Here is a 26,595-nt window from a genome sequence, read left to right as displayed (position 1 = left end):
CAACTGACCTGGGGAGTACTTGATGGTCTCAATCTGTTCACTGCCATCACTGTGGACACTCACGATCTCCCTTGTGGCGAGGTCGATGATGAGCCACCTGGCAGCATGGGTGCCAATTGCTGCCACAATCCCATTGGGATGGAAGCAGCAGCTATGGGCGGGGTCCTGAAACATGGGCAGTCGGAGTTAATGAGATGACTTCAAGAGAATTAAACATGCCACATACTGTGATTCTTTACATTGATGTGAGTTAATGCGACCCCAGAGGTATGTCTGTTTGTCTCTCAGTGTGACTGTACAGACTATTGTGACCTTGGCTCACCATGATCACACAGGTAGATGTGCTATGATTCACAATAACCATACAGATATATGTGCTCTTGCCTCACCATGATCACACAGGTGGATGTGCTTGTTACTCACTGTGATCTCCTTGCTCCAGATGACAGAGTGTGACATGCTGTCCCACAGGTAGATGTGCTTGTCAGAACCACAGGTGAGGAACTGGTGCTGAGTGGAGTGAGTAGCAAGCCCCCATAGCTCATCCATATGGCCCTAAAGATGACAAGAAACAGTGGTGCATGATTACAAGCCTTGAACATCATAAATCAAATGGAACATCACCTTAAACACGCTGTCAAACACTGCTCAAACATCACACAGAAATCTCATATAAACAAATATCACCTGAAACATTCAACCACTGCTGACAGGATTTGAAACACTCAAACATCATCTCAAACATTTGTAACTTACACCATCTCAAACATCACCTTAACGCCACCTGAAACATAACCTCAATGCCACCTAAAACATCACCTCACACACCAACTCAAATGTGATCTACGACAATATCTGATAAAAACACCATCTCCACACTATCATTCAGACCAATACCAAAATACTGTCTTATGCCATCAGACAGTATAATGTACACACACAAGGGAAGGTTACTCTGTTCCTCACCTGGACAATAGGGTTCAGCTCCAGGTCAAGACTGCCCTGAAGCACAGCATTGCGTGTGGTGCCCACAAGAATCAAGTTCCCTTTTCCCTGACTCAGCGTCCTCACTGGGCCAAACATCTCTGGTATCTGGAAGAGGAAGGAATAACATGAAATCCTCTAATCACTGAGTAAGTTGCTAGTAACTATCAAAATATATCATGTCATCAAAAACATCCCACAAACACATGAATAAGATCATTAAGATGTCATTTCAGAATGTTCCATGATATGAAAGGGGTGATCTAACCTCAGTTTCTAAACCTGTCCTCTTGTAAGTGCTGTCCCATTGGATGACCTTCCTATCCTTTCCCCCTCCAGACAGAATAGTCCCATCCTTCATGACACACACTGAGAATACTCCCCCTTCGTGAGCACCATTAATAGCCTGACTGATCCGGTTAGTTCCTGAAACAGAACAAATAGCTGGATTGGGATTTATACACAGCAATGTCCTAAATGTTATAAATTATACGCTTATAAAATATACCTGGAAACAATGGTAGGGGCTAGAATACTTCGCTTCACACATTCGATATGTGTGGAACTGAACCAAATCTTCATCACAATACCCGAGTTCAATATCAACTTACTCAGCTGTCAACCTCAAAATATTTCAAGGACTGACAGTAAAGTTTAGCCAGTGCCAAGTGAAATTATAAACCTCTCCCTATCTTTGGAGTGGGTGAGGGATCGAGTTTGGTTTTACGTGCTTTTAGCAATGTTCCAGCAAAATCATGGCTGGGACACCAGAAATGGGCTTCAAACATTAACTCATTTCGGGAATCGATGTCATGCCTTCAGTGTGATGAGTGAACGCTTTAATCACTAGACTACCTGACTGCCCTCAGACTTTTGGAGCTATCCAGTTAATTATTGGCTGTCATGTTACTTTTATCAACAAATGCATGAGATTCCCTGGAGAGACTGAGAGTGTGGCACATTTCTCGTGGCACTACCCGACTGTTCCAGTACAGAAGACGTGATACACAAAGCAATGTAATAAATGTTATCAATACAAACTGCAAGGTTTTCAGCATGTATACGTTTCTGTTATACCAATCTTGACTGAAATATCTGAACATTAGGTTTATGTCATGTTCTATATTGATGCTCTAAAATACAGACAAACCTCTGCCCCAAATGAAGATATTGCCATTGGAGTCTCCTGAGATCACGTCCCCATTATCAGCAAAGGCCAAGCACAACACATACTTTGGCTTGTCATGTTTCTGTGGAGACAAAGAGTAACATTTGTTACAAAACCATGGAATGGCTATTCCATGCATGCATTTCAAAGCATATGCATGTAAACATGTTATAACACATACTCATATAAATTATAGTCATTATGATAGTTATTTACCCACTGGGGCAGTGCTCTCGGAGTCAATTTAATTCTCTGCAGTAATACTGCTGGAATACTCCAAAAAGTAGTGTAAAATTTAACACACTCAGTATAATTCTAAAAGTGGCTTCATTCAAATTGTCTACTTGCTAAGTTCCATCTTTGGATTGAGTGAGACAAATTCTTTAACAAATATGTTGGCTTGGGAATTTCTAGTTAAATTCACGAAAGACGATTAACTTTACTGCTGAATTAATGAATCTGTTAATAAGAACTAGCAATTTCAAGGAAAACTTGATTGTCCTTGAGGAAGGGTTTCCTGACTAAACTTTGTTTAACAAGTCTTCACTGCAGTCTCTGAAAAAGCCCTGTAACTTAACATATTTTACCCTAAAACAAACACAGGAACTGACTTTGCACTTGCCTACTCAATACAAATACCTACATCAAAGATTCCCTGTTTCTTGGCAAGAGATCCCCCCTCCACAGTCCAGAAGGTGATCTGACTCTTGCCACAAGACACAATGCTGTTTTTCTCCTGTGGGTGGTACTCAACTGCCAGGACGGGTTCTGTAGAACTCTGCAATAAATGCAACATGATTTCTCATAGGTCGAATCTTGTTAATATAGTAGTACGAGGATTTCTCTATAAGTTCACTGGTGTGGTCATTCAGTGCAAACATTTATAATTGTACATAATCCTACCACACACATAAGTGTTGTCTTCTGATTGGCTGAGCGTTCCTCTATTATTTTCAATGAACCCCAGTGACAAGACAGTAACATTTCTATGTACCCTGCTGAGCATGCCGAACACATTTGTAACTTTGTGGTAGTAATTCTTTATCTTGAATAACATTGAATCATACATGATGGACAGAAATTAGCGATGTTCTGTGAATGCAAATCCATGTAAGGGAGATAACTCTAAATCTACATCAACCCCTCATGACCAATGACAACTTATAATGTAACCACTGACCTTTGTTTCTGTGATCTTGTGAGGTTTGTCTCGACTGAGATCCCACACTGAGATCACATGCTCATTTGCATCATCCACTGCCACCAGGTGGAGCCCTCCATCCTGAAACACGAAGTTGTCTCCCTTACTTTGATGATACAATGCCATTTCAACAAACCATAATTCATGGGTTCTGATGAGAAATTTCATATATACTCTTTGATTCATATTTTAGCAACAAAAATTGTCATCATTCTGCCAGATTGTAGTGGTATTAGCTGAATAACTTGTTCAAAAAGGTTTTTTGTTCATTACTGTCAACACTATCTGTGTATATGTTCATAGAACCGTCAGATATAAAACAAACTGAAAACCATGGTAGGGCTCACACATTCTACTTGCGTGGAACTGAACCAGATCTTCCTCACAGGAACCAAGATCAAGATCAACTTTCTCAGGTGTCACCCTCAAAAATATTTCAAGGACTGACAGTGTAGTTTAGCCAGTGCCAAGTGAGGGATTGAGTTTGGTTTTACATGCTTTTAGCAATGTTCCCACAAAATCATGGCAGGGACGCCAGAAATGGGCTTTACACATTAACTCATTTCGGGAATCAATGTCAGGCCTTCACTGTGATGAGCAAACACTTTAATAACTAGACCACCTGACTGCCCTCAGACTTCTGGAGCTATCCATTGGCTGTCATGTTACTTTTATTAACAAATGCATCAGATTTCGTGGATGGAACAAGAGGGTGTGAGAGACTGAGAGAGCGGGGCACATTTCTAGTGGCACTACCTAACTGTTCTGGTACAGAAGACTTGATATACATAGTTACCAGCTTGGAGAAAGAGACACAACACACAGCCCGGTCGAAGTCCCCCAGACCGATCACATTCAATGTGCTGAGGCTCACTGAATCCCAGATACGAATGTGTGGCTGAAAGGAAACAAAATGTTTATATCATTTGTTCGCAAAACATATAACAGAAAACTTGTTGTTTCTCAACAAGATGAACATTGGTATTTCAGACATTTCTACCTTTCAAATTAAATACCATGATAGACCGTATAATTTCAGTCTTCTATTTTGATTACAGTTCAAATGTTGCATTAATCATAACAGTTTGGAAAATAAGACACATCAGAGTGCAAACTTCTTGCCTTTGTAAAAGATCATTCACAAAGCAGAGTCAAATTGTCTTGAAAACAAATCAAAATGATCACACAAAAATATACTACTCTTTGATTTTGTAGTGATGATGGTTTTCATTTGAATACCACTTTCAGATTACAAAGAAAAACACATGTCAGCTATCTAACTGAAATACAATTATGTTCAAGTAAAGAAAAGTAAGAAAAAGTGAATGGGGGGAAAAAATCAAAGAATTAAGAATGTTACTTAAAAGTGCCTGTCAGTCATAAGTCTAAGTTCATTCTCTTCACAGGTTCCTTAGAAAACATATTAAAAACATTTTAGAAACATATGTGTAAGAGAACGCTTGAACTGAAAATTCTTGAATATATGATTGTATGCATAATGAATCTAGTTCACTTTAATAAATTTAAAGAAAGACTTCACCATAAAACAAAGCAGTAAGTACTGCCTACTTGTGATTAAAGTAAGATAAAAAAGAAAGAATCCAAAATCAAATTTATTCTTAATGGGTTGATGAAAAGAATACATTAACAACTTGTCTTTTAGAAATGAAATATGAAACTAATTTAAAAAATATGGTCAAAATTGGAATGTATGTGAGGGTAATAAGTATGCTATTCAAGCATGTTGTGGAACACATAACATAGAAGATACAAGGATTACAATTCTATAGACTACTGGGGTGAGTATTCACACTTCACAATATTCATTCACATGTCACATTTAACTACAGTAGTGATGTACACACACTGAAGTCAAAATTCTTACACATGCAGTTTACATATATAGTATATACACAAACACTGAGTGGGTGAGTCAGTTTGGGCTCAAAAATGCGATGTGTACAGACACTAACATAATACACGCTGTCATTTTTAGCACTCTTATGCACATCAATGTCACACTGAAACAACAAAAACATTGCGTGGAAAAGAGTATCTCAGCCCGATACTTCACATTTTGCAGTGTGTGCAATGAAAGATTGACACCTTCTAAACTAGCTGGTTATATATGCCTTAAAATATTGCTTCCAAAACTTATTCAACAGAATTAAACCATCCTTGTTCTATACATCTTCTATTAACTACAGGTTACATGCAGTTGAGAACTGGGTATCAAAACAATTCACTGATTAAACAACAAAACAAAAACCTTAAACCATGTGGCTTCATTTTGTTCACAAAATTTTCATTACCAAGTCACCCACTATTTTTCCATATATGTTGATTCATCATTACTTTTATAAAAAAGAATTTTAAAAAATAAATGACTTCAAATCAACATTAATCACTTGTGGCTATATATATATTTCATAATTCCAACTGAGTGGTCTGGATAATAGGAATAAATGATGGGTTAGTCAGCCATTACTGAGAACAGTCTGCAAGCAAGAATGTCAGTCCTTTTTGTTTCCATTTTCAAATGTGAACAGATTTAGATTCAATTTTCAGATTTTGAAAATGTTTTGTTTTCAAATCAGAAGGATGTTTCTTGCTCTCAGTTTGTTCATGGCTATACAAATGTTAGAAAGCTGTAATGTGATTGGCTATAACACCATCGCGCCAAGGTCATGCACTTACCCATTTCTCGTCATAATCTGTTACTTCAGAGGTACTATTTCTTTTTTTCTGAACGTGCATAAATCATAAAAAAGCTTACAACAGTGCAAATGAAGGGGACAGAAAAAGGCCAGAAAATGATAAATAAGATGATGACGTGCAATAAGAATGACGTGTCAGGACTCAGACATACAACATTTCCTTCAACCTGCCAAGCTGGTGGTCTAGAATACCTTGACATTTTTCATGTATTTACTCTGTCTTTAAAAGGCATCAGTTATGAATGTGGCCTTATGTATTATAAAGTCATCTCACTGATGTCAGTTTCTTGTACACGACACTTACGGAATTCTCATCTTGGTACATTTAAAGCCCTCAAAAACCAGCAGCCCTTTCAGCATGCTCTCAATATCAGCACTAGAATTTTGTCCTGGGTGAAGCTAGTTAATTTAATATCACTTTCACTCCCTCTAATCTGGCGTAAGTCTTTTCCGTATTTCAGCACAACAAACACCGCCAATGAATGCTCTCTAAACCAGCATCCAGTATCTCTCTTTTTGATTGGCTGATTGTATAACAACACAGATGATTACCATCAGTTTTATGCTCATGGTGTTGCTTGATTTGGATAAGGAAAATTGGTGAGAGACACATGTCACTAAGGTATCATAAATCAGCTGTTGTGTCACAAATGGTCAGTCTTTCACCGAGTTATGATGGCTAGATGGGGTAGATTAAAATTAACTCTTGAATAGAAAATTCAGCTGATAAAAAGATTTTCATGCAATTCATCAGCCTACTCCAGAGTATGATGACTACAAACACATTGTTCAGTGTGATTTCATGGCACACAGAAGATCATTATCAGGTTGAAAAGGGACAGGTTCTCTAAACAAGCATGCTGTCTTTAACAACATTGCCAGTCCAAATGAATGCTGATTCAGAGGGCGTCCACTGTAGTAAGTAAACTGTTTGAGAGCCATTCCAGAAGTTGTAAGTACAAGTTATAGGAATGACAAATCTTTATTGTTGATAAACTTCTTTAAAGTCCAATAGCAACATTTCAGTACAGATACATTTGCCATTTTCAAGCAATAAAGAAGCTGATCTTCCACAAGACTTGAAATTCCTATTAGCAGTAAGTCTATGTTTAAAATCTCAGGATATCGTGACAATTCTCTTGCATTCACTTCTCCCATGTCCTTAAAAGGCTTACGTTACAAGCACAGCAGGCCTGACACTGCCTCACATAGCATCCGCTCGCCTCACTGATGTCAGTTGGGTGTGCATTACACTCACAAATTCACAATTTAGCAGTAAATCTTTTGTTCAAAGCAATATTTCAGCTTTATGAAAACAGTCTGTAAATAATCTATTCTGGACCAGACAAATAAATACTTAGTATCGTGATCAACAATCCACTCTGTTTGATTGACTACCTGGCGGAGTTTAGCTTTACGCAATATTCCAGCAACATACGTCTTGGAACACCAGGAATGGGCTTTACACATGGTATCCATGAGGAGATGCAAACTCAGGTCTTCTGCATGATGAGCCAATGCGTTAACCACAAGGGTATCCCACCAACCTGACTCTGTTAGAGGACGATGAAATATCATCTACCAAGTCACTGACCCTGATATCCTGATCAATTTGTCAATTCTTATGTTGATATATTATGTTGATAGTACAGGTTGATAGGGACTTATTCTGTCTCAGGTTACCCCTCCTCTAGAAATATTATTGAAATATTCTAAATGAATCACGGAAGGAATCAAAAAAAACAAAAAACCCTAAAAACAGTCTCACAAACATAAAAACATGTTTTTTTTGTTTTATAAAATACATAATTTTCCTGCAGCTGCTGCAGTTGTGTAGAAAACATCAAGCTTGGCTGGTTGAAGGATCAATATCAGCAACCAAACCTGTCATTCCAACCTATACATAATAATCATTATAATCCATTCATAAACATATTGACAATCATGGCTCTATCAGATTTTAAATGGATGTCATCTTTACGTAGATTTTAACACAGAATCTTGTTGCTACTTGTATATATCATGAATATTTGAGAATGACAGATTTGGTACATGGCGACATCGGAACAATAAACTCAGTTTCACATTCAAACTCAGAAACTCATTGGTACCATTCCATAAAATCTGCTCTGAAATCCCACCAAGATTTGTTGAAAGAAAAAATAAGTCATACTGAGTAAGTTCAAGCATAAGAATTTATGAATTCACCACATTCCAGTAAATTTCTCTAGATGCAATTTCTAACATGGTAACTGTATCAAATATACTCTCATGTGCATACATATATCCTGCTTTGTCATGACTATAACCACCATTTTGAATGCTTATGGATAACATACATTATACAAATAACACACATATATCCATACACTTATTTTAAGGCTATTGGTATGCGACTGTTATTGATCAATAGATGTGTTCACATCTGCTGTGTTGTTGACTAATGGCTTTCCAATAATGAGATAACAAAACAGAAATTTTGAATGCATAATAATTCCGAATATTGAATTGTGTTGGCTAGATATATAATCTGAACAAATGTTGGAAGCAATGAAACAAAACTGCAAGACTGGAATAAAAAAGTTGTGAACCATTGGGTTTTGTAGCTTTTTTTTATCTTTCTCATTTTTGCAAAATTTTTGTGTGTGAAGCCATCATGAACTGTATTCCAATCATATTACTGCATGTCTACGTTAACTAGGTGGAAAGCCCAAAGAGACGCAGGTTGCACATTTATGAAACTTTGTTGAAGCCCTGGAACCTGTGTGTAATGCTGACAAACATATTTGGGGCAATGCAGGATCTGAACCACAACAATAGGTTTCTGATAACATATCTTATACTTGGGACTATACTTTGATGAAAGTTCTAAAATCTGTACTGAGAAAGTGTAATACCCAAAATAAAATGTTATATTTGACCACTTTCTAAATGCCAAGCATATTTCAGGTTTCTGGCACACCGAAAAGACAACTCTGTACAACAAACTAACCGTACATCAGTTGTACTTTCACTATGCAACCCCAAAATATGAATATGTGTAACACATGTTATTCATTGCACATTGCATATACTGTCTATCATGTCTTAAAATATGGTAGAAAGTTCCCAGCAGTAATTATTGTTCAAATTCAGATAAAGAAAAGTGAAAAATTTAGGGCTATGGCACAGGCAAAATCTCAGGTTCATCAATCATGTGCTTTCAAGGAGAGAATGTTTCCCATGCTGCAAATCCTTATTCAAGAAATAATTCATTCCTATTTGATTTAAGTGGCAAAAAACATATTTGAAGCCCTGTGCAGGAACTAGTTTCTCTTTGACCATGGTTATGCAAGCATTCTAAGGTATCAGTTTGTAGCCCCACCAAGCATATTATGAGCCACAGATTAGTGTAGGGAGGGTCAACATCAACATTGTGGTAACTTCCACCAACAAACACAACAATAGTTGTTTAGCTGGATGATTATGATGACAATAATATTAATTGGCATAAACATGTAATTATGACACTGTTGTTACTCTTAATACGACCAAGAAATGCAATAGATATTCTCTATCTTACTTCTCTATAATCTCAACTACTGACACAATAAAGCCTTCAAAAAACATTTTGTTTTAAAGGAATTTTAACTAAATAATTCACTATCATTACAACATTATAGGTTTTGTATATTTAGTTGGTTCGTATTTTTAGAGTATGTACAACAGTGAGGCCAGATTCTGTGTTCAAAAGTAAGTTAAAAGTTGGGGGTCCTTGAAGATGTTCCCTGATGGTTCTTAACCATGGGTCTCCCCAAAATCTTCTAAATGGAAGGACCCTTAAGCTCCAAACTTAATTAAGAACACTGGCGTACTGGTTAGATACATTTGAGGAAGTCCATGCAATAGGTCTTGGACCTGTCTCTGCGGACATGGTCAGTTGGTCACACTTACTTTTCCTTCTTTCTTGTCATGGCCGGCAACTTGACCAGTCGCAATACGGATCTTGTCCGGGTGGATAGCGATACTGGAAAGAGAGCCAATGAGATCAGCACATTGTGCAGTATGTCATGCAATACATGTAATAGTGTGTCACTGAGCAAAGTGAGTATCGTTCTACGACGCTTTAAGCAATACATCAAACGGGGACACATCTTCAGCATCATGAGTGGACACTAACTACTGGGATACTCCACCACTCCTCATTCAACTGGTGTATAAAATGTATTCATTCCATAACGATACACACCTCTCACTTTTGAGACAAAGTCGGAAACATTTCCTTTGAAACTGTGAAAATAATAAATCACAAAAGCCTGTAAACAGCAAAAGGCACCACTTGGGGGTAGTTTAATGCTAGTTTAATATATTACATCGCATGCCATGACATATATTCCACTAAGAATACTCCTGACAAATGAGTACATAATCTCCCCTTCTTACCACTTGACATCATCGCTGTGCCCGAGGTAGTGGCGTTGCATATTTTCTTCAACATTGTAGAGAACCACAACTGCTGCAATGAAGTAGACAAGCTCTCCTGTCGGTAGGTTATACAGATTGGAACGACAATCCCGCCCTCGATAACCATAGCTTTTTCAGTTAAGGAACAAAGTATAAGATGAAGCAGAAACCTCACATTAAGCAATAAATTGAGTGAGTGAACAAGTAAGCACAGTACAGTCAACAACACCAAAACAGCAACATGGCCTCAGTAGACAATATAGGACCAAGCATCCAGTCAGTGATCAGGTGTCACATCAAACAAGAAATGGGTTAAAATATTATATTTGGGATGGCAACTTAAAGTACAGATTCTGGTACTTTAGTTGGGTTGAACCCCATCCAATATATGAACCCACAGTCTTAGGCACCAAATCGCCAGCACACAAAGTCAGTCGGCCAACCCGCACAACCTGACCCTGAGGGTGTGGGTTTGAATATTTAGATGGGACTCAACACAACAAAAGTACTAGAATCTGTACTTTACTGAGAAACCGTGCTCCAAAATATGTTATATCTGACCACTTTTAAATGGCATTCAGTATTCAAAGAAATGGGTTCACTGAACACACTCTGCCATAACATCTCCCCTGGGATGCATTAACCTAACTCTGCCCCAGAAGCCAAAGGGAGTGTCCATGAAAACATCAGCTATTCAAGAGAAGGATACACCCATTCCACCTGCAGTGTTTCTGATGGAGCTTCCCCTATCTTCGACAGATTGTAGTCAGTGAGGGTAGAGGGTGCGTACAGCGTGACTGGCCGCCCACGGATGTAGATCTTCAGGTATCCCTCCTCTGAAACACACAGGGGAGATAACCATGTCATAAATCATCAAGGCTAATCAAGGCTAAACTGACCTCATAGAAACTTCATCATACCACAGCTGATATATTTATCTGATGCATTTCACAAAATATATATATTACATGCATGATATTCACATTTATATACAAGACCAAAGCACTTCTTTGAAAACACACTGAACTAAATTAATCCATTTTCACCACAAAATTAACACATCAAGCATAACAACATTGAGTGAAAACATACTAAAATTAGCACAAAGCATCCACTTCCACAGGACATGGTAATGATTCCGGAACATTCTAAGACCACATTCTTAACACTGTATATATTTATACTTGCATATGTGATATGATTTGCAAACTACTATTGGGTGTAACATCGCCTTATACATAATAACAGCAAAAGTCAAGCTTAAATTTACACATTATATTTAATAGAAACATGGCTACTGCTACTGAATATTTCCAGTTCCTTGTGTTCTTTATCATTAGAAATAAAACTCAAACAACTGTAACCACTCACAAATCTCATCCACATGAGCATGCATGGAATTAAAGGTTGATGGTGCAGCATTCAGTGGTCTGTGACTGATGTCATATACAATGTCAGTATTTCACAGCAACTGTTATCGTATTTAATTGTAACTCATAACAGGTTCTATCTTATTTCTTCCTCTGCATGTGTGAGTGAGTTTGGATTTATGCCACTTCAACACTGTCCCAGCCACACTATGGGAGACGGTGGAAGTGCACCCTTGTGTGGATTCAAACAGAGGAAATCAGTGCAAAAAGCACTCACCCCACTGAGCTTCCCATATTTTTCATCTAACACTTCTTCCATATCTGTTGCATCACATGGTCAGAGAATGTACTTAACAATATATTAAAAATGATTTTAAATATTGTAAAATACTTACAACTTCAGAGCATACATGTACTTAACAACATGTAAATATTTGCATCAGCAGTTTATGGTACATGCATATAGCCTTATGAGTTGATTATTTTCAGAACAGGAATTCTAAACATGTTTTCTTGTATTGTCTCACTAAGTTGTAATTAATGTCACAACATACACAGTAATCAACAGTTCACTAGTATGTTCCTCAAATATATATTAATGCAATGATGAATCAAGTGTTTTCAATACCAATTCTTTTGTGCAACCAATAAAGTCATACAAACTCACCACTGTTACCACAGAAACAAGAATTACTTTTTTTATTTTTACAATTCAAGCAGCAAATGAAGATGTTCTATAAGATGAAGTTCCAATCAGAATATTCTAATCCAAACCATCTTAAGCATTCACACTTGTGTCCCTCATGCTGAAGATGGATGTCAATCTGAATCAACAGAACCTGTTATCACTAAAGGTTTCTTGTGTTACAGAATAGGAAAGGACAGTCCAACCAAACAGACACACATAATTATGCAAAAGAAGGTTAAACTAGCAGTCTGGGGAGGAGGACACTTACCAAATGCTAGCAATTGCAAAAAGAAAACAATATAACTAAAACATAGTGATGACAAAAAACACTGAAACACAATCTTGAATACCCCTTTGGGGAAGCCATACACTGAAAAAATAACTTATGGTGTGAATTAGCACAAACAAAAATGTATGTTCCTGAAGGTATTTAGCACACTGGGCCCTGTTTTGTTGGTGATTTTGGTACTACCACTACAGTGATGTCAACGTAGACACAACGCTTAACAGGTCTAAGATTCAACTCGACACTGTAACACTAAAACTACCACACCTGCTACTTTTTGGTGTGTGTAAATTTGTACCAATCTGTGTCCGTAACAAATGTCATGGGACATAATTCTACAAAGCAAACTTGCGAAATTGATTGAAACTCCCATAATATCACTGACTTACCATGGTCTTTGTGGAAAGAATAACAGACTTTTGGCTTTTATTACAAACCAAAGGAGGCACTGCAAGAGCATTCTGCTATTAATGTCACAACTGATACAGTTATCAATGGTGTTTTTTCACCTCACAATCTAACTTCTATTAATGCCACAAATTCAGGTCCATACTTAAACTTACTGTAGCAATTAAAATCCTCTGTGGTACAAGACAATGACTAGTAATGATAAATTCCATTTGCACCTTTGATATCTTTTTATTTATGGAGGAATAATCCATTGAACAAAACTGGATCCATGGTTGTTTGTAATAACAAAATGGTCATATTAAATGAATTTCACTCCTCTCATTTGCATATGAAGATTACACGTAAATAGTATCACCCTCTCATTTACACATGAAGATTACATGTAGATAGCATCTCCTTCTCATTTGCATATGTAGACTACATGTAGATAATATCACCCTATCATTTACATATATAGATTACATGTAGACAGCGCATGTGGGCAGTGGTGGTCTCTATTTGCATGTGTAGTACATGAAGACTAACCATTCCATTTCATATATAATATTTCATATATCTTTCTTTTTACATTATTGCCAATTCAAATACTGATAAGACCTTGATAATATTATTTCTTGATAGCAAAGCAAAATGTATGCGAATTTGCACTGCTACCAAGAAATATTAACACATAGAATGCTAAAGGTTTCTAGAAAGCACGAACATACTATACCCATATGTCACCATGACTATCATAAGAAATATTCGGGACCTATTTAAAAGTGCTGAAACTGTTCAGCCAAACATGCCGGTACTACATACAAATATTCAGAATCTATTGCTTCCAACAACTTTTTTTAGAATGACTTTTTTTAAATGAAGAGACTTGAAGCTCTTGCATTGAACAACCACAAAAATCAATAGGCATCCTTGAACAGAATTGATTGGGAAGGTACATGTACATTTAACAGTGACATAAAACGTCGACAGATGTGACAGTATACCATGAAGCCTGAAGATCGAGTAACGCTGTACAACATGCCTCCACGTCTATCACACATATATAATGCATACAGATATATCATTGATAGACTAGTATATATCAGATGAACAGTCTGAGCCCCAAACATAACAGCCTATATTATTTTTAAATGTCCATACTGATGATACTAATCCACAAATGACCTCCTCTCAGGACTCTATCAATGTCACATCTTGAAGCTGAGGGAGACTGTCTAATTCATAACAGAAGTGTACAATCTACCTGTCATAAGACATAATTCTCAAAGTTCCTTATCATTTCCACTCATTTCTCTTCCATTCTTTACTATCAAATACAAATACTTTACTGTCCAGTACAAATAATTTACTTCTTTACAAAATATAGCAGCTTTTAGCAACATTGCAGCAATATGGGTTTCAAACATTTTACCCAAGTGGGGAATGGAAGCCAAGTCTTCAGTGTGACAAGAGAATGTTTTAACCACTAGGCTACCCAACTGCCCTTCGAAACCATGAATGCCACAGCAATTGCTCCAACTTTTCAGTACACGTGTAATTTGTTTAAATCACTGACAAAACCATGTCTATATTTTGTTCCCCAAATCATGAAAACTAAATGTTGAACATGTACATTCAAACATTCATCCTCATGCATATATCATAATTCTGCTAATGACATATAAGAGCAAAAACATGTCAAAGCCCTGTAGCATTTTTAACTACTTTTGTGGATGTTCAATAGACACACCTACCAGATGAAACTGATCAGATGCCCAATGAGACTATGTGCCAGCTACGGCTTATGGAGTTTCACAAAGGCTTATTCCATGCCCTACCTGATATTCCGATCTGATATATCCTCAAAACCTAGGCTGTTCGTTAAAGGCACAGACTACATCAACTCAGAGAATTCAAGCAATGGCTACAAGACATGAGCAAGTGCTTGCATGCATACACAGTTGTGCTCATACTTAGTTCATAATATGTCCTCATCAAGGTTATGTGCAGAAAAAGGCCCAATATTCTTACAAGCTAAAAATATATTTACAAAAACAATACTGCATTTCAAAAAAAGGTGTCCATATTTCATTATCAACACTGAACATTTTGAAAACAATGTAGATATTTGACATTCTTGAGAGGCATTTAGAAGTTGGTGAATACATAAATCTACATGTTTGTCTTGCAAACCATAACCTTTTTGGCACATAAACATTTAACATAGAGTGCAATATCACTGATAATCTAAAACTGTGTTCAAAATGTTACTGTATCTAACTGTGATGTCACAAGACATTATCACTTACATAATCTAACAAATATACATGACATGAATCCTTACCTGTATTCCAAACAGGCTCCCGAGAACTGAAAAAATCAAAATAAAATTATTTGCAAACCATAGCTGAAGACTTTACATGTTCCCAATTGTATGAATATAGACATATATTATTAGGCTCAATTCTTGTAAATGATAACAACACAATATCCCTAATTGCCAGACTGACATTTCCGATGAATATTAATGAGGCTTTACAGATGCATTGATGCCATTGTGCACATTTTACAAAGGACTAGGTGCTGATCTAATGAGAACACAAAACATTTATGAAATGCTATTAAACAATACCACACTGACAACAGCGATGGTGTTGGTGATTTTATCTAAAACAATTTAGCTAAATAAGGGCATAAGAAGAAGTCGAGATTTGCTATCTAGCAGTATTTACATGTGTGTGTTAGCTGATGTTACCGTTTTATTGTCCATGTTAAAGCACACCAAACAGGCAAGGTATAAACAGTATCAGCTCTAGATTAATACTGTTATTGCTCTTATGTCAGTGAAAACAGAATGAATGAAAAACAGACTGGTTTCCTAGTTTTAACCTATATCCAGATCGAAGACTTCATCATAATATGAAGACAATGGCTGGGTATAGAGCTGCTGTTGAAAGTGATATTACAGCCATAAGTTTTTCGAAGTGTCAAACTAGATCAGCTCTTTTACAACACTGATAAATTAACACAAGATAATCACTGTCGCATTCATTATCTGTATCGAAATTCTAAATCAAGGCTTTAGAACATGACCGGTGAACGAATGAGTATCCAACACAGCACTCATGTGGAGATTCAACCCAAATCTTAAAAACAACAATCATAAGCAGTGACCACTGGGCTTATTTATCACCCATGTTTGGGATCATAAAAGTCAAGGGAGGTAACCACACCAGATTTTGTTCAAACTTGGTTTATTAGAAACAGGCTTGGGTTAATTTCTAAGCAAAAGATTGTTTCTTTCCTTTAATTACAAATTTTCAAAGCATTATAACCACTACATAAGAACTAGAATGGTCACAAGCTCACCAAATGACTGTGCTATACATTAATGTTGCCTGATTTCTAGAACCATTTGAGCCAAACTGCTACCAACATTATATAAGTGTTAAACAATATGCAAATGTTCATAAGCAACTGATAAATTTCATGCTTTGTCAACAGATGGTCCTAGACTGCCAATGAAGTCAGTTCCAAGATTTACCTCAGATGATAAATATTAATAACCAACTGTTCTAGTTTCTAAAAAGTTAAGCAGATTCTTATCAAGAAATTTGTAATTATCACAGGTCTATAAAATAGAATCTAAAATAAATGATAAAATAAGCAAACAAATCAAATGATACATATATGCAGTGTAAAATATTAACACAATTTTGCATGTTATGTTTGTGTAGAGTCTGAATGGACGTGACTGAAGCATGCTGGGATATTCATGAAGCATGCTGGGATATTCATGCATGACAAGTGTGATGGTCATCAGAGGTTGATTTCGTGGCACCATTACATGCATTCTACTGGAATTTGAAAGTGTTGGATTAGAAATGTACACCAGTTACAAAAAGATTTTGACTAATCACAAACAAAAAATAAACCCAGAACAAACAAAATAAAAGATAATGAAATTATTTTAGATTTTGTTCAAAGTTCTAGAAATTGGACACCTTGTGAGTTTTCCCTTGATATACGTTACTGTTGTTATAAGCCAAATGTATTTGTCAATAAAACATAAACTGCATGCATTCTAAATAATGGTAAAAAATCAATATTTAATATGGAATTCATATTTGTGAACATGCAAAACGTAACATGTGGTGTATTCATATATATCTCAAAACCTGATAACCTACAAGAACATAAATAACAAAGTATTTTGTACTGTTCACCAAACATAAATGTATGCGAAATGAAAGAGACCCAACCTATGACCTGAAAAACTAAATCTTGCAAAACCAATCCCTTCTAAAGACTTTCACAGAAATACTCTGAAAATCAGCCCTGAGACAGTTCAAGCTAGACACTGTGAAGTAACCACCTGAACAGAAATTCTTCTTCGATTCAACTTAGATGTGAGAGAAGCGAAATATCATGACACAGGGAAGGATATGGTGCTCTTTCATTCTCTCGTATTTCATTTTGTGTAAAGATATAATAAGTTTTCCAACCATGTCTACACCCAAACTCAAAAAACAATAAAAATAATACAAAAATGTATAAGATTAATATTAATGCTGTATAATCAATATGTACTAAAACTTGTTTACAATCTGAATGGAAGAGTTGGAATCATAAAAAAATATTATCAATTAGTAATGAAACATGCTGACGATCTAAATAGAAGGGTTTGGATCATATATCTATTGTGTCCAGGGACACAAGACCATTACATCATGTACCAAGCAGTTTAATATGAGAGCAGCCAAAATACTGGGAACACGGAAAAGTGGACAAAATTCAATGTTTCTTTAAATTATTTGTGATTAGTATTTTGATGTAATTATGCTTCAGTGTGAAAATGATAAAAATAATAATAACTGACACTCTCCTTGAGGAATATGTTTGCACAGAATAGATAACATGATTCCGAGTTGGCATATATATACTCATAGAAACAAACAAAGGAATACATGAAAGTACAAGTGTTCTTTTCTTTATTCCCAGATTTTCATTCACAGCACAATACATACTTTGTGAAGAAACCTGGCAAAGAATAAGGGAACACTTGTGCTTTCACTTGTGTTTGTTTCAATGAGTACATATACATGCATGTTTTTGTTACAGATACCCCTATCATTGTACCATCTAATGATATCCTTCACAAAACATGAGTTGAAAATTCGTAAAAGAAATTCATCAAAGGAACAAGTGACATAGTTTATTACTGCTAAAGCCTGATTGTGTCCTGATAAATTTTTATCGAATTCCATTTTCAGAATTGTAAAAACCTAAAAATTAATTAATTTTCCATCTATATTTTTTTAAGAGAAAGTACTTGTTCTTGCTGGCACCACCATGATCCTTCCCTGTGCTGAAGAAGCAGAGAGCCAGTAGCCATAGTAATAAGAGTTAGTGAGTATATCTAGCTTTAATCTACATGCGTTTACCCCTTCATCACCGGGCGCGGATTCAGATTACTGTGGGAAATGCTACGTCTATAAAAGAAACAGGAGCATTTTTAACCTTTGACTCATTTATTGCAACTGTTTACACCAAAAATGTCTCATTTGTGAACAGTTCAAACCTTCAGAATATATTCAATTCCAAGAATAGCATGTTATTTAAGAAATATAAGTTTCAACAAATGTAGGAAACCCAAACATACAGTGAATTAGGATATATGGATATTTCATATATCTCTTGCTGAAGCAGTAATGACTACATGTACATAGATGTACCTGCTTATGTCTCTGAGATACTTCAAGAGAAGTAGAAAAATATGCTATAACATTTCCAAAATTACTAAAATCAATATTAAGAGTACTTTGTCAAGTCACAAGTAAATTCAAAACCATATATGTCATGCTCAGGTAATTCAACATGTTATTGGCTACATATATGGTTCAAATCATCTTGGCTGTCATACCATCCAACCACTATCCAACTGCCCAGCATCCAAAAACACACAAAATTTCCAACTGCCTCCAGAAATTGGTTCCAGACATATTCACAGATGAGACATTTTGGTATTACATAAGCCACTGTCACCGCCATTGGCTGCAGGAAGCAAACTGCTGCACAGTGCTGCACATGGTTAGTTACATTGCCTGTATGGGAATAAAACATATAACATCAACAATAATCAACAATATCATTTCCCAGTCACCATGACAACGACAAGGAGTGAGACGGTACAACATTAGTCATGAGTCTGTGTTGGATATAATGAACGATACACTGTACAACACTGATGTATATGACTGACATACAAGTGATGAGCGGGTCACTATTGGTGTGTATAAACAGAGATTAATATTTTATATGGTCTCTGTTATATATCAGATGTTAAAACATATATGTTGAGTGACGAGACAAAACATCAGTTTAACGTTGACTGATGAGATTATACATTCATATACATGATAGATAAACAGAGGGATGAATTAGTTCATTATACCTATATATGTTGAATGATGAGATGGCAAAACATTGTCATATACACCAAAAAGGCAGAACAAAAGAGTTAGTGATCATTATTTTTTAGTGAAATAGTGCACTCAAAACTTCAAGATCCATAACTTTGTATGTTCAGTATATATTGAGGGTAAAGTATCTTGTATATACATATGTTGAGGGTACTTGAGAGACAATGTTTCTTTATTCTTTGTTGTTTTGTGTTTGTTCAGTTCCATGCCCAGCCCTACCCGGGCATCCACATGTCAGCGTGTAAATAACCAAAAGTATTAACAGATGCAATCGTTACATCACTAAGTATTTCACAAGTAAAACTGCTCACAGCACAGTGATCATGATGATATGTATTCTAGAAGCATGCATGATATATAGTTTGCGTGTAAACATTAACCGTTAAAGTTCCTCATTATTTGAGCATGCTGTCCTTGTACTTTCTTAATAACAGGAAATAGATAAACAAGTCCTACATGAGCAGTGTGACATACTCATATACATCTTCAAAACATCAATTTTGCAAATTTAAAAACCAGAGTCAAATAATATCATGACCAGACATCCCCATATCATCAGACTGCATTGAAAAATGCAAGTTCAACAAATTATACACCATTTAAAATATTATTCACAATGCATTCTGAATAACCTGATTCACTGTCAGTTATTATTCAGTTCACAATTTAGACTTGAACAACTTTCATTCATGAACCATACCAAACATCAACCAATTTGTTATCAATTATCTTTGAGATGCAGAGCCTGGTGCACTCCATGTAGTTTTGTTTGCAACTTGAACCAGGGAAGTATTAGTCATATTAGCTGCATAATATGTGTAATAGCTGTGACTCAATACATATCACAATTATCAGTAACATGACAGCATTCAGCATCATGAAGAGTGCATGCTCAGACAGCACATGCATATGCATAAAACTGTGATCCCCTTCAATACTACCTCTTGCTGTGTGACATGATCCTGAATCAGTTTGACAGTTTTACAAACTTGAGCAACTTTGTCAGTCTGTCTTCTACTTCCCTGTGCAACTGCTAGCTGGAAACTGACCTGAGGCTGGCAGGCTTAAATATTTATAGCCAGGGTCAAGGCCAATTGAGCTGTCACATGACTTGTTTTTAGTGATGAAGAACAGGGAGGAGTTTCATTATAAGGCTTATAAAATTGGAAGCAGATTTCAAAGGGAAATGTTTTAAGTTCTTTTTTTTAAATATGTTTTTAAACTATCTTAGGCTGTAATGATGTATCAGCCAAAAAAGGCATTTTTCAAGAATATTTAGTTGATTTATGTTATACTGAAGACTACTTACTCAGAGACTTCTTTTCCCAATCATGTGTGAAACTCTCAAGGAATGTTCATGTGCTTCACACCATAACCATTTCTCTTACAGTCCTTGTCATTTCATAATGTTCAAAAGCACCAATATTGTCACATTTGAGTTATTTCATACTATTAACAAGTGTTAATTATTAAAAAAAAAAAATTAGGCACTGAAATATTTACTCTAATATATCACAACTTTGATTTATCATATTGGTCATATTAATGAATTAATTGTCACTATTAATTAATTAATTATTAATTAATTAATTACTAGCACAAAATTCAAAATTTTTAAATAATTTCCTGGAATTTATGAAGTTATGGAAACTTCTGGCAAGAAAGAAACAAATAATAATTCTGTATTTATTTAAACTTCGTAAATTCTTAGCATTTTGGAACTGATATATAATATGGTAACAGTTTCACATACTAGTGTGCATCCATTTAATCCCAAACATATCTGTCACTGACTGAAGTCATATCAATTATCCTTGACATTGCTGGAAATATCACTGATCCCCAGTTGAGTATTTAGATAATTGCCGATAATGACAGACTACCAAGAGCTTAGCTGTTTTCTGCCATGCATGCTCAGCAACAGCCATTGTATAAGGAATGATATACAAGCTTCAACAGCCCAAATATCATCAACATACATGCAGCACAGACAGACAGAGAGAAACATATAACATTATACAAGTTGCAGAATTTAAGAAATACATTCTGAAAGATTAAAATATTACATACTCATCTGGAAATTCTTTGTCTTCCTTCTACTGTGTTTTAACATTGTTTAAACTTGGTAATGAATAAAATACTGATGTATACTTAATTTTTTAGAATGCAAAAGACAAACTTGATTATATGAGCAAGTATCGCTTAATGCATTTTCACTGATTAAATGGCTATATTCAAATAAACAAAACCTGTTGCAGTGACAAGGTCTCAGAAAACCATCCACAACTCGATACAAATTGAATATATACACACACACATAGGAATCTAGTCAATGTTCTTCGTATTATGTCCAGGGCAGAATGCTGAGTCAAACATATTTTGAATGAATTGATCTTTTCTGTATGTATCATGTTCCTTGTGTTACACTTTTTATAGAGAGTATCATATTGGTACTAATCATTTCTAGTATCAAACACACTTGTATAATGGATCATGGATCATGAAGTTCGATATCGCATTGTCTAAACATGATGGGCTTGTTATTATTGCTCATATCAAAAGTTCAGCAATGTTCATAAATCATATTATGGATTATTGCTTTATACAATTTTTTCAAATGCATGAATTTGGAAAATGCATCATTCTGATTGGACAATCAAAGGTTTCATAATATCCATCTCTGAGCATTTATACAATGACATTGTCATATTGTGTCAGAATGAATGGCATCAAACGATGTAGAAAAAGTTAATCTTTGAAATCTCGCATCAAATTCCAATATACTGCTGTTAAATCTAGACCTAACCTGCACCTGAAGTAGTATATATGATGGGGGTACAATATCAAGTTTACCCTTGGCTGTTTAGCCTCAGCAGCTAAGGGTAAAAGTAATATCATACCCCCATCATATAAACTACTCCTAAATAAGAATAGAGAGGATGAAATTTACATTGTGCTTTTAGAAATACTGCAGATTATTTGCTGTGAGGAAAATAAATCAGGGTTTCAAACTTTTTATGGTTTGTATCCCATGGGCTAAAAATGATTATTATCATAGTTTTTAGTATCAAAACAACAGTATAAACATGCATTAACACAGCCAGTCGGTTATGGGTTAATGAAAACAGTGTAAACATCTCTTGCATGATGACATCATAACTGTTGTACCATCTCATATCAAACATTGCTGTCAAAATGTGCTCAGTCAGCATTTTGTGCATTCATTTATAAATCACATAAAACAGAGATATATTTTGGTATTACAAAACAATTTGAATAGATGAGGTGATACTCATCACTTGGCTATATGTGTACACATACTAGAACTGTTGCTCATGCTATCAACCCCTATTTCCCTGCATTGTTAACTTCAGTTATACAACACTGATTCAAAGACTTCGCTGTCACTGCACTTATTTGACTGTACCCTTCACTCGCCTGGATCAAGAACCTGTGAAGATTCGGGTTGGACATGATTGTCAGCAAGCCAAGCTTGTTGCAAGAGGCAACCCATGGACCTGGAGGTTAGAATTAATCTTCATGAACCCACGCTTAGGTCAGAACTGATCTTCAGCAACCCATGCATCTTGTAAGAGGTGGCCTGTGAAGACATGGGTTAGAATTGGTCTTCAGCAACCCATGCATCTTGTAAGAGGTGGCCTGTGAAGACATGGGTTAGAATTGGTTTTCAGCAACCCATGCATCTCGTAAGAGGTGGCCTGTGAAGACATGGGTTAGAATTGGTCTTCAGCAACCCATGCATCTTGTAAGAGGTGGCCTGTGAAGACATGGGTTAGAACTGGTCTTCAGCAACCCATGCATCTTGTAAGAGGTGGCCTGTGAAGACATGGGTTAGAATTGGTTTTCAGCAACCCATGCATCTCGTAAGAGGTGGCCTGTGAAGACATGGGTTAGAATTGGTCTTCAGCAACCCATGCATCTTGTAAGAGGTGGCCTGTGAAGACATGGGTTAGAACTGGTCTTCAGCAACCCATGCATCTTGTAAGAGGTGGCCTGTGAAGACATGGGTTAGAATTGGTCTTCAGCAACCCATGCATCTCGTAAGAGGTGGTCTGTGAAGACATGGGTTAGAATTGGTCTTCAGCAACCCATGCATCTCGTAAGAGGTGGCCTGTGAAGACATGGGTTAGAATTGGTCTTCAGCAACCCATGCATCTTGTAAGAGGTGGCCTGTGAAGACATAGGTTAGAATTGGTCTTCAGCAACCTACAATTGTCGCAATAGCTACCCATGGACATCCAGGTATTGGTATTCAGCAACCCCTGCGTGTCGTAAGAGGTGACAGATGAAGATCAGGGTTAGAATTGGTCTTCAGCAGCTCATGTAATTGTGTAGATCGATACTCATGCTGTTGATCACAGGATTGTCTGGCCCAGACTCAATTATTTAGACCTCTGCCATAAAGTTGGAATATTGCTGATTGTGACATAAAACTGAGCTCACTCTGGATCAGGAAAACATCAATCAGCATATTCCAGTTATGATTACACATATTCAGCCATGTGACACAAGCATGATGAACAACTTCAGCAGTTTCACTGAAGGGAACATGATCAAGCATATCATTGACAATGGATGTTTTGACTGCACCGCGATACTGACGGAGCACACTTTGTAACATAGCAACTACACCATGGTGTCTGTCCATGGATGACGTCTGATCAGTGTTCATAACAAGTGAAGCGGGATGGCAGCAAATCAGACCAGCTCAGAATATCTCCACCAATAATCACCTTACAGCAGTCAAAGTATGCTTGTTTCATCAAAATATAACTGATTTCCAACTCTTGCTACTCTAAACCTTGGCAGTTCATTTTCTGTAGATTTCAATTCTACAATATTGACAATCGTTAGCTACCTTAACTCACAAAAAGTCTATTTATGACTCACATTTTAGAAAAGACAAAAACCAGATCATGAAAATCAGTACCACAATTTGGAGATTCACTGAAAATAAAATGTTTGAAGTATCATATAGGCTACTGATGTTTTAAAGAGAGAAATGATCTGGTTGGAATAAAAAACTATTTCCTTAAAAAACACTACATTCTATATTATCACAATGAATACTGATTTGAAGATATTCTGAGAAGTTATGAGATGCCCCCCAACATTCCAATGTAAGCTTGAAGGTGCAACAAGCATGTACCTGTCACCATTTGCTTGAAGGTTGTGTCTCCTGTAATCAAATTGTGCATTATCAGGCAAACACAAATGTACACACTGAATACATTAAACACAGTGCATCAGAGAAGAAATCATTGTTGACTGAATCTTGTCATGGTTGTCTGTTATTGATGACATCATAGACGTCACCATAACTGATGGCAATGTTGTTTTCCCCAAAAAAAGATGATGACATTGATAAAAGATGACGACATTGCTGTCACCAATAACTGATGATAATATTGTCATTCTCAGTTTCTTGTGACAACACAGTTGGTATCTGTTAATGCCCAAAATATTGTTGTTTATTATTACAACAAAGCATTCACTTAAGTCTAAAGGCGTCAAGAATAACTTAAATTTTGCTTTTATATATCATTTGATTTTGAACTAAAAAAAAGAAGATCAATTAACATAATCACATCATGTACAGACACAAAATATTCATAACCATAGATCAAAATTTTGTTTCAAGATTTGCAACATATTAGGCAGCTATGCTTTTCAATGTGACAAAAGTCAGACCATCATGTACACAATGATTCAGTTAAGAGATAATCAACATGCTTTGCAAAGCCTACAACATTTAACAATAAGACATCAGTCAATAGGAAATAAAACTGTAGATATTGAAAAGGCCACAATAAATTAATCATTAGATTTTCATCACAAAATATTAAATATGATGAGGCAGGTGGTATTTTGTTTTTTACATTGTAGCTTTTTAAAAAAGCATTGGTGGACATAAAATGTCTCTGGATGAATTGCATGTTAAGTATGAAAGTTAGTAAATTCCTGTGTCTGGCAAACCATGTACATTTTGTAAATCGGATCCAGAATCAATACTCCATCTGTTTTCAGAATGTAGAAAAAGTGAATCTTTTAGGCAGTAACCTACACAGTGGATTATGCTGAAATGTTCCATTGTGATCTAGTGTTATTTGGTATTTCAGAATCCTTCCACAGTGACTTGACTTGATAATTCTAACAGCTAAATTTCACATCTAAAATGTATACCTATACATGAAAACTTACAAACTGCATACCATGTTTATCTGTATCTAAAAACATGAAAACTAAGTACAATTAAAACTAACAATTTAACTTTCTGTGTCTGTAGAGTCTTGGATATAATGAAATGCATTTTGAAGACATTTTTTTTATAAAATAATAATGAATTTATTATGGCCTAGTGCAGAAACACAAATGATTTAACAGACTTCAACACCAGTGCAAGTACATTAAAATCACTGGAAAGATTATCAAGATTTTTTGTGCCTAGTCTGACTATGATTAGAGTAAATACAGCTACCAACTGACTTTACTTATAATATATACAGCCAACACGAAAACAACTTACTTGTTTGGAGTTATCTGTGAATTGGAAAGATCTGCTGAGTTTGACAGAGAGGACCATTTCTTAAGAGGGGTTGAGTTTCTAGAAGAATGGTAGGATCGTGATTGTGGTGGGGTTGTGCTTCGATGTGAGATAAGGTTCACATTCTCCAGGGGATTCAGGTGAGACTTTCTCTCATGTGATGCAGATTTACGAGGTGATCTGAATGTAGGCTTTGATGGCAGAACGTGGTTTGGGGGAGCTGAAATCAACAAGTAAGCAAGAGTTATCTCCCATTGACCAGATGGCTGTATTTTACATCACCAGTATTTTAAGACTTTAG

General features: G+C 36.0%; 1 protein-coding gene across 14 annotated transcripts in view; it reads right to left on the bottom strand.

Annotated features, from left to right (window-relative positions):
* The window catches only part of LOC137293506 (echinoderm microtubule-associated protein-like 1), an 81,674-nt gene that overhangs the window by 9,631 nt on the left and 45,448 nt on the right, over nucleotides 1-26,595 (bottom strand). For 3 of the 14 annotated variants that reach the window (XM_067824092.1, XM_067824086.1, XM_067824088.1), the window contains exons 3-18: nucleotides 26,277-26,514; nucleotides 24,900-24,929; nucleotides 18,692-18,739; nucleotides 15,592-15,617; nucleotides 11,223-11,349; nucleotides 10,493-10,642; nucleotides 10,004-10,076; nucleotides 6,051-6,098; nucleotides 4,150-4,251; nucleotides 3,333-3,434; nucleotides 2,796-2,930; nucleotides 2,135-2,234; nucleotides 1,253-1,410; nucleotides 967-1,092; nucleotides 424-555; nucleotides 9-165 (exon numbers count right to left, since the gene is read on the bottom strand). In XM_067824092.1, coding sequence (XP_067680193.1) covers nucleotides 9-165; nucleotides 424-555; nucleotides 967-1,092; nucleotides 1,253-1,410; nucleotides 2,135-2,234; nucleotides 2,796-2,930; nucleotides 3,333-3,434; nucleotides 4,150-4,251; nucleotides 6,051-6,098; nucleotides 10,004-10,076; nucleotides 10,493-10,642; nucleotides 11,223-11,349; nucleotides 15,592-15,617; nucleotides 18,692-18,739; nucleotides 24,900-24,929; nucleotides 26,277-26,514 — 1,752 coding nt within the window. Of the gene's footprint in view, nucleotides 1-8; nucleotides 166-423; nucleotides 556-966; nucleotides 1,093-1,252; nucleotides 1,411-2,134; nucleotides 2,235-2,795; nucleotides 2,931-3,332; nucleotides 3,435-4,149; nucleotides 4,252-6,050; nucleotides 6,099-10,003; nucleotides 10,077-10,492; nucleotides 10,643-11,222; nucleotides 11,350-15,591; nucleotides 15,618-18,691; nucleotides 18,740-20,670; nucleotides 20,810-24,899; nucleotides 24,930-26,276; nucleotides 26,515-26,595 lie in introns of those variants that run through there. The other 11 variants (XM_067824096.1, XM_067824091.1, XM_067824093.1 and 8 more) reach the window with 8 other exon arrangements.

This window comes from Haliotis asinina, chromosome 8 (genome assembly GCF_037392515.1).
Source record: "Haliotis asinina isolate JCU_RB_2024 chromosome 8, JCU_Hal_asi_v2, whole genome shotgun sequence".
Taxonomy (NCBI): domain Eukaryota; kingdom Metazoa; phylum Mollusca; class Gastropoda; order Lepetellida; family Haliotidae; genus Haliotis; species Haliotis asinina.
The sequence above is the reverse complement of the archived record's forward strand: the minus strand, read 5'-3'. Positions and strand labels throughout refer to the sequence as shown.